Source organism: Portunus trituberculatus, chromosome 21, assembly GCF_017591435.1.
Source record: "Portunus trituberculatus isolate SZX2019 chromosome 21, ASM1759143v1, whole genome shotgun sequence".
Lineage (NCBI taxonomy): Eukaryota > Metazoa > Arthropoda > Malacostraca > Decapoda > Portunidae > Portunus > Portunus trituberculatus.
In genome coordinates, this window is record NC_059275.1 from 7,552,473 (window position 1) to 7,568,483 (window position 16,011).

At 41.3% G+C, this 16,011-nt stretch overlaps 1 protein-coding gene across 3 annotated transcripts in view; it reads left to right on the forward strand.

Annotated features, from left to right (window-relative positions):
* Window positions 1-16,011, forward strand: part of LOC123507129 (integrin alpha-PS1-like) — a 283,961-nt gene that overhangs the window by 260,785 nt on the left and 7,165 nt on the right. For all 3 annotated transcript variants that reach the window (XM_045259736.1, XM_045259738.1, XM_045259737.1), the window contains 12 exons: window positions 2,871-2,971; window positions 7,294-7,421; window positions 7,625-7,833; window positions 8,858-9,065; window positions 9,235-9,356; window positions 10,871-11,031; window positions 11,280-11,416; window positions 11,715-11,825; window positions 12,435-12,660; window positions 13,156-13,298; window positions 13,832-14,075; window positions 15,619-15,857. In XM_045259736.1, coding sequence (XP_045115671.1) covers window positions 2,871-2,971; window positions 7,294-7,421; window positions 7,625-7,833; window positions 8,858-9,065; window positions 9,235-9,356; window positions 10,871-11,031; window positions 11,280-11,416; window positions 11,715-11,825; window positions 12,435-12,660; window positions 13,156-13,298; window positions 13,832-14,075; window positions 15,619-15,857 — 2,029 coding nt within the window. The remainder of the gene's footprint in view (window positions 1-2,870; window positions 2,972-7,293; window positions 7,422-7,624; window positions 7,834-8,857; window positions 9,066-9,234; window positions 9,357-10,870; window positions 11,032-11,279; window positions 11,417-11,714; window positions 11,826-12,434; window positions 12,661-13,155; window positions 13,299-13,831; window positions 14,076-15,618; window positions 15,858-16,011) is intronic.

A 16,011-nucleotide genomic window follows, 5' to 3' on the forward strand; every position in this document is an offset into this window, starting at 1 on the left:
CCTTTCTTTTTCCAGGGAAGCACAAGATTTTCGCGCGCCTGCTTATTTACGCGTAACTCGCCTCGCCTCAGCTGTTTCAACCGCCGCTGAGTAACTTGCCCCGAGCAATGCCATAACTTTAAATTATTTGCCTGTACGTGATAGTAAGTTCTCCATAACTGGTGTCACTCGTTCTGAAAACTTATCACGTGTTTTATTTCATAATATCATTATTTTTTAAACTCTTTGCACGTAGCAGTTTAGTTCTCGGTAACTGGTGTCACTTCCTCTGAAAATTTATAAGGTGTTTAAATTCTCAGCATCAGTCTGTCGTTCACAATAGCGTTTTGCTTTCTGTCGCAAGGAAGTAAATGAAACCGATTATCTGTTTCAGGTTTCTCTAATTATTTGTATAATTTTTTTTATTAGCTTGAAAAATAAGAGACAACAATGACTATTTTTCTCTGTATGGAACTTAGCTGCAATCTCTACGACAAATATAAGTATTTTTGTTCTTTTTCGCATGAAGGAGAGACGAGAAAAACAAAACGAAAGAGCCGCACGATCGCTCTTCCTCGCGTCCAGTCCACCGCCATCATAATCTGAAGGCATAATTGAGCCTCGTATACTCAAGGCGATAAATAACTGAAGCCTAGAATTGCGCCTTTATTGTCAGACTTCAGTGATAACTAACTAATATGTATTTTTTTTATCAGTAATTTAGTTAGCTTTTTATCGTATCTTTCTTTAAATTCTTATGCTCTATTAAAAGAAAATGTGACACCAGTGAATCAGTAAACCATCTTTTGCTTGCGATAGTCTTGTTATTTCTCCCTCATTCTTGTCTTGTCTATACGTTTTTCTTTTTTTTTTCTTTTTTTTTCTTTTCTTTTTTTTTTTTTTTTTTAGCTTCCGTCATAATCTCGACATTTTGTGATAAGTTGACTACCCACTTTTAATTTATTTTACTTTACGGCGAACCAGGGACGATCTTTTATTTATATTTCTTTCCATCTTCTTCCTAAGAATCTGACTCAAAGGTTCTTAAGTTTCCTGTGTTGCTCTTATTTTGTCTGTAATTTCCCGGCGCCAAGTCAAGGGTTCCTGAGGTCTATAATGCGTCCCGTCACCTTTGGAATATCGTGACGCATTCGATGACTGTTTTTTTGTTTGTCTTTACACTCCCCTTGATTGGCAAACACAGTCAGGTCGGTATTCAGAAACTTTGCTCTCGCCACAAGTGTTTCCTAAGGCCACAGAGATGATTAGCCGGGTTCTTAAGAGTGATTCTCCTGTTAACAATGAACAAAAAAAAATCTCGTTAATCTATTACAAGAAACATAAGAATCCCTTAAAAGCCCGTGTCATTTCAATTAGAGCCTTTTGAATGCGGCGCAGAGGTGTTTCAGGATACGGTTCACAGTCTCAGTCTTCGCGCAGTGGCGTTGGTAAGCACTGCGAGGAACCCCACGGATGGACGCGCCTTTCAGTGTGTCTTGGCGGCACTGCATGAGTAGCGGCAAGGGCAAGGCGTTGGATCTGATGACAGCTCCGCCTCAAGATGTGACATCCATCTCTCTCTCTCTCTCTCTCTCTCTCTCTCTCTCTCTCTCTCTCTCTCTCTCTCTCTCTCTCTCTCTGGCTCAACCGTCGCTTATTTATTAGTTTTATTATGCGCATTGTGACTTTGATTTTGACCGTCATCCGTGTAAAGAACCTTGTTTGAATATAAATCTATGCTCTTAAAACTGTTAAATAGTTCACGTGATTGTTTACGTAAAAGTAACAATTTCCTGGCGGGAGATTTAGTCATTAGTCCGTGCACGATTCCACCTTACGGTTCTGCTGGAGGGTGGCGCTTGTCTCCTCGCCGCCTTAGAAGGTATCACATTATCTTGGCCTTAACGGAGAAGTAAATTGCACTTGTAGCCAAGAGTTACACCCTCGTCAGGAAGGTAAATGATCACGTCACTTCACCAGACGCGCCTCGTGGCTCCGCGCTAACTTACCGCCGCGTCTGCAAGTTTAATGGTTCTTTCACCAAACGAGACACGGGACGCGAGTCCTTACGAGCAAGTGCCACGTCGGAGAGTCATCAGATTCGCGCCTAAACATTACCCTTCCGCTCTGCTTGTCTCCCTCCCCCACACACCTCCGGATCGGCCTCTGGCGTGCTTTGGCCTGGCGCAGGTGGCGGCCTCGCCTCCCTGAATGCTGCCTGTCTTGTTGCATAGCAATGTGAAGATTGTCTTTGTTTATTCTTTTTACTTGCATCAGTAGTCAGTGCAATCTTGGCCTCTGCTGCACCTCCAAAATTAGATGATAAGTTGTAGATATTAAGTTTTTTTCATGGTTGCCGTTCTTATGGAGTTTTTTTTTTTTTTTTTCCTTATTCATTTTCAGTTGATTCACCACAGTCGGTATGTGTGTTTTGTTTTGTTCTGAGTTTGAGTTTGTGTTTCTTGTACATAGAGTTTCAATAATAACCAGAACTTGTGTGTTTGTGTGTGTATAATGTTATTTGTTTTCTATTAATGTACTTGTTGTTCTTGTTGTTTTTGCTTTGCTAACGTCAATGTCTCGACTGAGAGAAAACTTATGATCACAAAAGTTGTCAAGAGACACAACTTGGATAGAGGAAGGAAAGACAACAACAAAAAGCTTCACATGTGCTTGTCAAGTCCCTCAGTTGTCAGATCACTGTTCTAATTATGTTGAAGCTTCATACTTTGCTTCATAAATACTTCACAAAACAGCATAACAAGTGTCTAAGCACCTCGTTAAGAAGGTTGTTCGGCGGGGCTGTGACGTGCTTCCCCAACACTACCTCCGCCATCCCCGCCACCACCACCACCACCACCGCCTCAGCTAACCTGCCTCCCCCTTTGCAGATATCAACAACGAACTCTCGGAGCCAGCTGAGGACGAGATCAAAGACGGACAATGGCTCGGCGTCACTCTCAAGAGCCAGGGACCGGGTGGCAAAGTGCTGGTAAGGCAAAACAACACACACACACACACACACACACACATGGCCCAAAAAGGCAGAGGCGGTGTGAGCAGCGGGGTGCCAGTGTTCCAGGGTATGTGACAGGAAAGTAAAAGGCGAGTGTTAGTCATGCCTCTCCCAGCAGCTGCCGTGTTGCTATTCTCTCCCCCGCTGCGCCTACTCCTTGTGCTTGACGATTGATCGCTGCAAGGAAAAAAAAGATTGAGAAAGTGGTGATTAGAAGCGAGGAAAGGCGCGTATTAATCAGAACAAGGGAAAGAAGTTGGAAATAATGTTGGTAAATAAATAAGGAATGGGAAAAAATAAAAAGTATGTTTAATTTATTAGAACAAGAAAATCAATTAAGTATAATGGATGAGTGGAGGAGTAAGAAGGCAAGTCATATTGAGATGAAAGGACGTTATAAGTATTAATGTAAATACTGAAGGAAACGAGAAAGAATGGTAAAATACAAAATATACATTGTAGTATTCAGGTAGTGTAGTATTTGTGTAGTATTCAGCGACAGAGAAACAGGAGAGTAATTGCAGTAAAAATGAAAGTGGGGTGAAAGACATGCAGTGATCAGTTTCTCGAAGCAAAGCAATCAGCAACCACTGAACAAAACAATTAGAGGAAGATATGAAAATGCAAGGAAAAATAGGAAAAGTGCCGTAAAAAAAAACAATAAAATGTTTAGTAATCAGTGAAGCAATCAAGGAATTTACCGTAGAGATGAAGAAACAATAAAAAAAGAGAAAAAAAACGAGAGAGAGAGAGAGAGAGAGAGAGAGAGAGAGAGAGAGAGAGAGAGAGCACAAGACCATGAGACCACAAGAGAAAGAACAGTAAAGTCTTTAGTAATCAGTGAATCTAAGAGGTCACAAGAGGAGGAAGTGACCGCGGGTGATGGTGTCAAGAGGTCAGGCCAGGTAGCTTCTGGGAGTGACTGCCAAGCGCGGCACTCCTTCAGCAGGCAGTTGTCAGGTACTCTCGGGGTCAGTGCCAGGCAGCGTGAGGGGCTTAGGAAATGAAGCTTCGGTGAACTTTTGCAGGTGTCCCATGAAGTGTTTCGTTTTCTTTCTTATTTCTTGTTTGTTATTTGCACTATCTTGAGTTGTTTACTTTCTTCTGATAAATATGCGTTTTCTCTCTCTCTCTCTCTCTCTCTCTCTCTCTCTCTCTCTCTCTCTCTCTCTTTTCAAGTTAGCCGCGTCGGTTCCAGCGTTTTTTAACCCCGCAGTGAAAGAATAAGGTTGTCATACGTTCGAATTTTCACGTGTCGAAATCTGCTTCTGGGGTGATTATTGAAAATTCCTCAAATATCCGGAATTTTAGCTGAATTTTCTCAGACATATCCGGAATTCACGTGTCAAAATATTGAAAATTCCTCAAATGTCCGGAATTTCAACTCTCATCAATAATTGTTTACAAAAATATCATATTTCTATAGGTTGAAATGGTGGGAGAGAGGAAAAGGAAGGGTTTACTGGATGGCAGCTACTTTGGTCTGGTTTTGTTCTAGATTACTTTAGTTAACCAAAACAAAAGAAAAAATACTGGATTGATGGAGGAGGAGGAAAGAAGAATGTTAAGGTGAGCACATCAGAACATTTTATTATAGTTATTTTATTTATTTGTTTATTTATTTATTTATTTTTGTATTAGTGATGTGCTGTTAAGTTAAAACACCAAACACACACTCTCTCTCTCTCTCTCTCTCTCTCTCTCTCTCTGGCGAAGTTACAACACCATTATCTTAACAATATATGCCACGCCACCACCGCCACACACACACACACACACACACACACACACACACACACACACACACACACACACACACACACCACCACCACCACCACCACCACCACCACTGCACACACACAAAACCACCACATCCACACACACACACACACACACACACACACACACACACACACACACACACACACACACACACACACACACACACACACACACACACACACACACACACACACACACACACACACACACTACCACCACCACCACCACCACCACCATCATCATCATCATCATCATCATCATCATCATCATCATCATCATCATCATCATCATCATCATCATCATCATCATCACCACCACCACCACCACCACCACCACCAGGGATTCCCAGGCTCCCCGACCTGCCAACCCCTGCCAGCACCACCCCTTCACTCTACTGCCCAGTGATTTATGACGTTTTTCGAGTGGTTTGCAGGTGTTTACAGGTGTTTAAAGGGCTCGCTGTGTTGGAGTGGGTGGAGGCGGTGGAGGTGGATGGGTGGTGAAGAATATGGGAGGGAAGGGAGGGGAGATGGAGGTGGTGAGAAACAGATGCAAAAAAACTACTTCGGGTCTACATTACGATTTTTTCTCCTTTGTTATTTGAGTTTGCATTGTTTATGTATTTTATTTATTGATATGAATCTAAATTAAGTTATAATCCCTAATGAAATCGTGTCTAGCTATATTTTTTTGTTTCTCGTGGTAATAACACTTTCGGTATTCTACAACTTTAACTTTTTTTTTAATTAGCATGCTTAGGATTGTTTTGGTGCTTCATGTAAGACTTAAAAAATACGGAAAACATGACCCAAGTAATACTAATCCATAAAATTTAGTCTAACTATTCGTATTTTTACATTCAATAATTTTAATGGTACCAAAATAGAAAACAAAAATGTTCATACGACGAAGAATCTGTGTTTTCTTTATTTGGCTGTAAGGCACAAGTTTTTATTACTCAGAAAATGTAACATATGTGGTATGGCTGTGCTTTCCTTCTTGATAATTACTATGTGTTTGTTTGCCGTTACTTTTGAAATAGAGACCGTTCGTTGGACATCGCTATGTAAACAACTGACCCGGTTAGGTTTTTATAGTTTGGTTATTAGTTAAAGTATTTGTTACGTAAAAAAATGTAGTGCATTCCAGTCAGGGCGTCTTTTTTCTTCTCGCGATTTTTAAAATGAATTACTTACGTAAATATTGGGCCACAGGGGCACCTTAGACGTGCCTTCCCCCCAGATGAGTCCATCAATGTTTGCCTGCACACCCTTATGCTTCCAGACCCAAAGAGTGATACAAAGCCAGAATCAACCACCCAAAAGGATAAATAACCTATTACTGTGTTAAATAAGGTGATTGTTATGTGTATCCCCGTTCAGACCGCCGGGCGTCCACCATGACCCAGACCCAGACCCTGCTCCACCAACCCCAACCCCTTCCCGTGTTAGTTCGCCAAATTTCCTTCAATTCTCAGTGTTTCCCGGGCATTTCCTGCTGTTTCCTACCTGAAATGCATAAAGTGTTGTGATTGGAGGGAGAAATGGGGAATAGAAGTATGTGAGGAGTGTAGTAGTAGTACAGTAGCACAGTACTACCAGCAGCATTATTATCGTTATTATTCTTTTTTTTTTTTTTTTTTTTTTTTTGCAACAGAGGAAGTTGACCAAGGGCAACAACAGAATGAGAAAAAAAATAAAGGCCCACTGGATTGCCAGTTCCCTTAAAAATAATAAGAATCATCCAAAAGTCAGGGACAAATGTTTTGTTGTGTGTTGTGTGTGTGTGTTACGTGCCCAAGGAAGAAGCCATCAGCACTCTGTTGTATCTTGCTAGAAATGAGCTGTGCCTTTAGGTGCCCCAAAATATACTGAGTGGGTGACACTGGTGGGCAGCGGCCGTCACTGTCTGGCCAGTGGTGTTCACTCAGGCCCCAGACAGACCGCACATTTTTCAATATTATGTTAGGTATAAGTGAAGATGTCCGGAATTTTGATAGTTAATATATGGCAACCCTATGAAAGAAGCATTCAGTGTTTTTATCCCACAGTGAAGATTTTGGTGTTATTGGAAGGTATGATGTCTAAGCAAGGGAAGCAGAGGAGGAAAGTTTGGTATAAGAGAGATTGTAGGGATTAAAGCTTAATACTTTGGTGGCTCTTGTGTTGTCAGAGGAATGTTTATTTGAGGGAAAAATTGTCTGATTTTTGTAAGATGTATACTTTTGTGTTACTGACTTTATTAGTTAAGTAGCTACTTAGTTTAGGAGGAACTGTCTGGTTATATCAAGGAAAAAGGGCCTCAAATAAATTAAGAAAGTTGAGTTATTAAAATCATACTCATGATTTAGGCTCTAATGTATTGTGGTATACATGTGTACACTTTGGCAACCAGCTTGTGCGTTTGGTCAACCAGAACCATGGAGACTGACATTAAGTTAGCTTGAACTTTAACCCTGCTTTATAGATATCTTCAAACTGGTATGCACAATATAAAACTCTGCCCTGCATCCCCAGGTGTGTGCCCATCGCTACATCAACAAGGGACCGGACTTCCAGTGGGGATTCGGTCTCTGCTACATCCTGTCTGACAACCTTGATATCTTGGAGGAACTGGAGCCTTGCAAGGGGAAGCCTGTCAGCAGGTGAGCTTTTGCCATTGTCTTACAGTGTTCATTCATTGTACCTGTATGCTGCTGTATATAAGGACTTTCAAATTGATCTTAGGACTTGCCAACCATTTATGCCTCCAGTATTTAAGATGTTTTATGCCTCTTTGAAGTTATGCTTATCATTATTGTTATTAGCAGCAAGTTTTTTTCACTCCCTCCTAATCTGTCCCTTCCAGTGGCCATCTACAGTATGGGTTCTGCCAGGCGGGGACCAGCGGCATCTTGCTGGAGGACGAGGTGGTGCTGGGTGTGCCGGGGCCCTTCACCTGGCGAGGCACTGTCCACACCTCCAACACATCCGATAACTACCTCATTAGGGACAAGACACAGTACTTCGGCCCCGTCACAGAAGCTGACTCTCCTGTTGACAAATACAGTTACCTAGGTAAAATACACACACACACACACACACACACACACACACACACACACACACACACACACACACACACACACACACACACACACACACACACACACACACACACTAGAAAATGAAAAGATAAAGGAAGCAACAAGAAGAGGACCTGTTCCTTCTTATTTTTTTGTTGAACTTAGATTTCTCAAGCTTACACACACACACACACACACACACACACACACACACACACACACACACACACACACACACACACACACACACACACACACACACACACACACACACACACACACACCGCGTAGTGTAGTGGATAGCACGCTCGACTCACAATCGTGTCCCAGTAAACGGCGAAGCAAATGGGCAAGCCTCTTAATGTGTGGCCCCTGTTCACCTAGCAGTAAATAGGTACGGGATGTAACTCGAGGGGTTGTGGCCTCACTTTCCCAGTGTGTGTTGTGTGTTGATGTGGCCCCAGTCCTACCCGAAGATCGGTCTATGAGCTCTGAGCTCGCTCCGTAATGGGGAAGACTGGCTGGGTGACTAGCAGAAGACCAAGGTGAATTACACACACACACACACACACACACACACACACACACACACACACACACACACACACACACACACACACACACACACACACACACACACACACACACACACACACACACACACACACACACACACACACACACACACACAGTGGTTAGAGCGCTGGCTTCACAAGCCAGATGACCGGGTTCGATTCCCGGCAGGGTGGAGATATTTGGGTGTGTCTCCTTTCACGTAGCCCCTGTTCACCTAGCAGTGAGTAGGTACGGATGTAAATCGAGGAGTTGTGACCTTGTTGTCCCGGTGTGTGGTGTGTGCCTGGTCTCAGACCTATCCGAAGATCGGAAATAATGAGCTCTGAGCTCGTTCCGTAGGGTAACGTCTGGCTGTCTCGTCAGAGACTGCAGCAGATCAAACAGTGAATTACACACACACACACATACAGCCAGCCTTAACACTTCCGTCTCCCTCACAGGCTATTCAGTAACTGCTGGACGCTTCTTTGGTAACTACATGTCATATGTGAGCGGTGCCCCAAGATCAAAGGAAACAGGCCAGGTTGTGTTCTTTGGGCGGGAGAAGACAGGAGTGAGTCTGCTACGTGTGGATCTCATCCTTAGCGGAGAAATGTTTGCCTCCAGCTTTGGCTATGAAGTCCTGGCTCTTGACATCAATGGTGACGAGTGAGTACCATTTAAGAAGATGTTTTTGTTGACTTGGAAATTTTGGTCTTGAGTTAAGAATATAAAGCCTGGCAGATCTTTATCTCTTTTTATATATGTGTGTGGTTGTAATGTAATCCTTCCATTAGCCATGTAGATTAGAGTCATACTAACTTCTCCCTTTTTTTAGGCGCGATGATCTGGTGGTGGGTGCCCCCTTCTACTACAACAGCCGGGCCAGTGGTGCCATTTATGTCTACATGAACAATGATGGAGGTTTCCAGGAAAACCATCCATTCACCAAGATAGAAGGTCTGACATGATAGATACATTGTTTATCCTTTTCCTTTCATCTCCCTTTCCTCCTCCCAAGATTTTCCTCCTTTCTCCTGGCCCTCCTCTTTTGATTTCCTTTATCATGATCGTTCTCCTGATCTTCCTCTTTTGATCTCCTTCTCATCCTCTTTCCTTTATCATGATCTACTTTCAGATGCACTCAATCTTGCTTTCCAAATCAGAAGTACGTATTTATATGAATTTTCAAAGATAACTGATAAGCAGCAGAGTGACATAGTATTATGAACCACAGATTCCAGCCATCTTTCCTCAGCCAAATACTGAAAACAAATGGCAGCATGAAGGAGGCACTGAATCATTATATTCAAAGCTGGGATGAAGTGAAAGACTAAATGTAATCACATTTTTTTAGATTTCATGAAGCAACAGGAAGGAATGATGCAAATGTATCTCAGAGGCTATTATGTATCAGTTGGTTGTTAAAGTTAACTGTGATATTCTTTTGTCAGCTGAAATGTATATGTTTAATTTGGTTGCAGGACATCTTTTGAGAGTTAGTGACAGACCTCAATGATAAACAAGTGCCTCCTTCTCATTCAAGGCTGTGAATAAGTGATAATGAATGCACATCCAATGTTATGCTTGACTTGGTTCCAGGATATTATTGTGAGAGATTTGGTGACAAACCTCAATGACAAATTTGTGCCACTTTCTCATTCAAGGTCTAGGTCTTGCATATGACAAGTTCATGGTGCCTCTGCCTCAAAGTGCCCCAGGTGAAGTGCTGTGAGGCTAGCAGTAGTTCTCTCTTGAGCTCCCTGTGTCTGTGGGCTGAGGCTCCTGTTAGTTCTTATGAAGTAGCCCAGAGTCTTAGTCTCTGTCTGCAGGCTATTATTGTAGAGAAGACTAACCAACAAAGTTTCAAATTGTCTCATTCACTGTCATCTTTAGATAGTTGTAGCATTGATGACTTCCTGTGTATTCCTGTAGGCTTTCCATAATGTAGCCTTTGGTCATGGTGACTTTAAAGTTACTTTCATCTTTACAATATCTTGAGGGAGCAGTCCTAGATCAATGTGTTGTAGTGTAGAGTGTTAGAAGATTAATTTGAAAGTGTAATCTTGTGAGCATGACCCAGTACCTGTAAGGCTTGCCTTGTGTGGCTGGACTTGTGTTGTACAGATGTGTAAGAAATGATACTCTGTCTAAACCAGCTTGTCACAGCCTCAGAGCAAGCATGGCTCAAACCCTCACTGAAATACATAAGCAAATGTGCTATTCTAAGTATAATGCTTTCATTGTTGAAGTTCACTTGTGGCAGATTGGATGTCACTTGAAAGGATGTGCTCAGAAATTATTGATTTTGTTATTATTGCTTTACTTTTTTATTACTATTTCCATTTTGTGCCAAGCATAAATTCTGAATCAAACTTATTTTTTTATTGCATAGTATTTTTGCCACTATGCAAGGACAGACAGTCATTAAGACACTTATTGATCAACAACCTAATGACATATTACAACTGCAGGTGAACCTGGAGAAACCCGCTTTGGTTCCTCCATGACATCCCTAGGAGACCTCAACCGTGACGGCTACCTGGACATTGCTGTGGGGGCACCGTACGAGGGCCAGGGAACCATCCGCATCTACCTTGGCGGTAAGGATGGACTCTCCACCACACCATCACAGGTGCGTCATGTTTCCTACACCGGTGTTTGAATTGATCCCATCTCACAATTGAATACCCTGTTTCCCAGTCCTCTTATCACACCATACAGTAACAAAGAAAAAAAAAGCATCTTACATTAATAGACATTCATAGTAAATAAGAAAATAAACATATTTTTAGCCAGAAATGAATAGCCACTGTTAGGAAGTTAATGGGCTAAGTTTGATTCTATAATCCCCCAAAACCGACATGTGACGCATCTCTGCAGATCATCCGTGCAGAGGACATTCCCGGGGAGACATACAACGCCTTTGGGTACAGCCTGAGCGGCATGGACCTGGACAACAACGGTTACCCTGACCTCCTCACATCATCCTTCTGCAGCGACAGAGTTCTCCTCCTTAGGTAAGTTTTTTTACACTGATGAGTCTCACATTATTATTATTAGTTTAATGATGAAATTTTCTTTATCCTAGTATGTCAAACAAAATGCACATACAGGAAAGACTAATGCACTTGAACTACTCCAGAGGCTGTTCATGTGTGAAGTGATAACTAAACATTCATTGTCTTCTCGATATTCTATTCCTTTCCAGCCTGGCATGTAGATAGAGGAATAGATAGATTGAATTGTGTATCAGACATTACTGGGATATTCTAGGCTGAAAAGTATATGAACAACTCTACTTTTCACATTTTACAGAGCACGTCCTATCATTGACATTGAAACTAAGGTGGACTCTAAAGGCCAGCTGGACAACATCGACCCAACCAGGAAAGGCTGCCGGGAAGACCTCACCTCCTCTGAAACCTGGTGAGCTCCTGGGTGTTGGTGGGGTGCCTATCCTCATTCTTCACTTTCTCTTAGCTCAAGTATTCTTTTAGCTCTAATGTTTTGTGAGGGGATCAGTCAATTATATTTGCTGTTATTCTTTTAGATTTTCCATGTTTAGCCAATCAAACCTTACTTTTCATTTGCTTGTTTCTCAGCCGCTCCTGTTAACATCTCAATGCATACAAGAACATAAGAAAATGAGGGAAGGTGCAAGAGGCTGTCAGGCCTACACTTTGCAGTCCCTGTATGAGCAAAACTATTTAATTCCATCTATTGCTCTCATCCATAAATTTGTCTAATCTTCTCTTAAAGCCACCATTGGCTCAGCACTAACAACATGATTACTGAGTCCATTCCATTCCTTAACCACTCTGTTAGAAAATCAGTTACTTCCCATTTCTTTCCTAAACCTGATTTTCTCAAGCTTAAACCCATTATTTCTGGTTCTATCCTGGCTACTGATCCTAATAACTTTGCTCATGTCCTCTTTGTTATAGTGCCTATATCACTCAAATACTTCTGTCAGGTCCCCTCATAACCTCCATCTGTCTAAGGAATAAAACTAACATGCTTACCTTTGTTCTGCAGCTTCTCGTTTGATGCTTGCTTCAAGATGGACAACGATGCAGGCACCCGGACTGGCCTGAGGCTGCACTACACTATTGAGGAACAGCCATACCAGGACCGGCCGCTGCCCAGGGTCCGGTTTGCAGACAGCACACCCAATGAGCCCAGCGAGGTGCACCGCAACATTACCCTCAGGCCAGAAGACATGGGCAGGTTCCGGTGCTCCAAGGAAATTGTGTATCTCTTGGTAAGGAACCTTGTTGTCCTTTGTATTGCTTAAGACTCGGATGTTTGTTTGCGGCCTTTTCACTGCTTATAACACATTTTTTTTTTTTTTTTCATTTGTCGTGTCTTTTGTGATTCTTTTCTATCCTCACTTTTAGGGAAGAGATTTGTTAACGTTACTGTTAAGTTTTCAAAGTTAGATTTCTCATAGATAAAAATATTTAGTATTGTGTTTTTTCTACTATTTATATTATTCTTTTGCTTCTTCATTCCTGAGGAGGGAACTTATTAATTTTACTGCAAAGTTTGCCACTCTGTAAATTTTCTTATAAGCAAATACATTAAGTAATACATTAGGTTGATTTGCTTCTTTTCTACTTTGTGATTCTCTGCCTTTCAGTCTCATTAATATCACAGTAGAACTTTTCAAATGCAGTAAAATTTATCTTGACCAAATATGTAAAAGCCTTGTGTATTTATTTCATAATTTATGATTCTCCACTTCCTTCACCCTCAGGAAGGATCTCGTTACATCCTGCGTGCCTTACGGTTCAAGCTGACATATGAGATCATTCAGAAGGAGCCAAGGCCGGTGCCTGAGGGAGGCCCCTTGCCCAACATCAATGAGTACCCCATCCTCAACCAGAAGGGAGCACTCAGGTAGTAAAAACTGTTTAGTATTCTTTTTCAGTTTGACCTTCATATTTATGGTTTATGAATGGATTTTGCTGGATGGATTCATGAGTGTTTACTTTCTTATCTTTTGAGACCTGTGATGGTTCAAGAATGGCAAAACACCCTTTAACTTTCCAAATAAAGCTTCAAGCACTTGTATGAAAAAATAATGAAACTATTGGGTATTACTTATCAATACATAACACTTGTTGACTTTTCACACAGTGGCAGTTGTCAAATGAAATGCAATATATGACTTTAACTCTTTAATAGGAAATTTGAAAGAATGTTTGGTAATTCTATTGTAGGAAATTTGAAAGAACACCTGCTGATTCTTTGTAAGAAAATTGAAGGAACATTTTTCTGATTCTCTTCTAAAAGGTTTGAAGGAACATTTGCTATTTCTCTTGTAGGAAATTTGAAGGAACATTTGCCAATTATCTTCCAGGAAATTTGAAAGAACATTTGCTATTTCTCTTATAGGAAATTTAAAGGAACATTTACCGATTATCTTTCAGGAAATTTGAAGGAACATTTGCCAAGGACTGCGGCAACGACACCATCTGCAACAGTGACCTGCATGTGACAGGAAGCCTAGAGCTGGAGGAGGACACCAGCAGGGGTGTCTATCTGCTGCGTCTTGGAGAGTATGACACAGTGCCTCTCCTGCTGGAAGTGACCAACAGGAAGGAACCAGCCTACATGACCACTCTTTATGTCAGGCACAACGAGGCACTCTTCTTTGATCCCACTGATTCTGAGGTGAGTAATTGAAGTCTCAGAGAAAGGATTTGATATCATTTTGCATTCTTCAACCTCCTTACTGAGTGTTGCTATGCTCAGAACTGTTTGTCTAGAGTATGTGTTTGTATTCCTTAATCCTTTTCTATCAATTTCTCTCTGTTGTTTTGATATATGACCAATGAATCTTAGAGGTGGAGTTTGTTGTATTTTGTACTCTTCAGCTTCCAGCTAAGGATTGGTCAGACTGAAACTGTTTGTCCAGTGTGTGTGTGTGTGTGTGTGTGTGTGTGTGTGTGTGTGTGTGTGTGTGTGTGTGTATTTACCTAGTTGTAGTTTTACAGGGCCTGGGCTTTATGCTCGTGTGGCCCCGTCTCCATATTTACACTTACCCAATTTCTCTTTAAAACTATGCACACTTGTTGCATGACACCACTTCCTCACTCAAACTGTTCCAAGTCTCAGCACATCTTTGCGGAAACTAAATTTTTTAATATCTCTCAGACATCTTCCCTTCCTCAGTTTCTTACTATGCGATTTTGTGCTTCTAATGTCATATTCTTCTCTTAGGATTAGTTTCTCATTATCCGCTTGATCCATTCTGTTAATCAATTTATAAACTTGTATCAGATCCCCTCTCTCTCTTCTCTGTTCCAGGGTTGGTAGATCCATAGCTTTTAGTCTCTCCTCATATGTCATCCCTTTGTAACCATTTTTTGTAGTCTCTCCAATTTCCTTATGTGTTTCTTTTTGTTGGGGGTCCACACAACTCCTGCATATTCCAATGTAGGTCTTATTTTAGTACTTATGAATTTCTTCATCATTTCTTTGTCCATATAGTGAAATGCTAATCCAATATTCCTTAGCAAATTATATGTCTCTCTGAAAATTCTATCAATATGGCTTACCGGTTGATTGTTTTCTTCCATTGTCACTCCCAAGTCCTTTTCCTTTTTTACTTTTTCTAGTTCTACTCCATCTCCCATCTTATAGATTCCCACTGGTCGTCTTTCATGTTTTCCCATTTCCATGACATGGCTTTTGTCCTCATTGAATTTCATCTCTCATTTTTTACTCCATTTCCAGATCTTGTTTAAGTCTTCCTGCAGTATTTCACAATCCTCTTTTTGTTTAATGACTCTGCACAGTTTTGCATCGTCCGCAAACAGATTAATGTAGCTGTGTGTGTGTGTGTGTGTGTGTGTGTGTGTGTGTGTGTGTGTGTGTGTGTGTGTGTGTGTGCTGTTCAATCTGGTTTAATCTTGAGTTATGACACTTTTCTTTGTTGTTGAAAGTTTATCAGGTTATCTATATCAGCTTGTGTACCTGTTTGTGTTTGGTCACTGTATGTTGCTTGTTGGTCTAGTTTTCTGAGTTCTGTTTCCACATCAGCAGCTGTGTGTGACTCTCCAACCCTTTCACAACTATTTAGCACAACTTTCCTTACCACCAACCACTCTGAGAGGATAAATATTTCATACATTACTTCTAGAGCTGTGAAATGTTGCATGAGTAAAAGTGAAACACATTCTTGAATACATTAAGATGAATCCCTTTTTTACAGATTGGGATATATGAGTGCACCAAAATATCACCAGGAGTCATCAAGTGTCACCTGGACAACCCCCTCGTCAACACCACTGGGCCGCTCAAACTGAACTTCAAAGAGTCCGGGCAAATATTTGATTCCAAGTACATTACTTTCACGGTGGAAGCAAACTCCTCCTCCACTGAACTGACGCCTCAAGAACCTCTGACCTTCAAGGTGGAGGTCATCAAGAGAGCAGAAATCTCCATCAATGGGTATGTGTAGGAATGAAAAACAAAAAAACAAATATTTCATTGCCTCATCATATTTTCTATTACTAGATCTCAAAAGTAATTGAGTTTAAATAATGTCATTGCTCTGTCATGTTCAGTATAGTTCCTTTATTCATTCATGATACATTGATCTGAT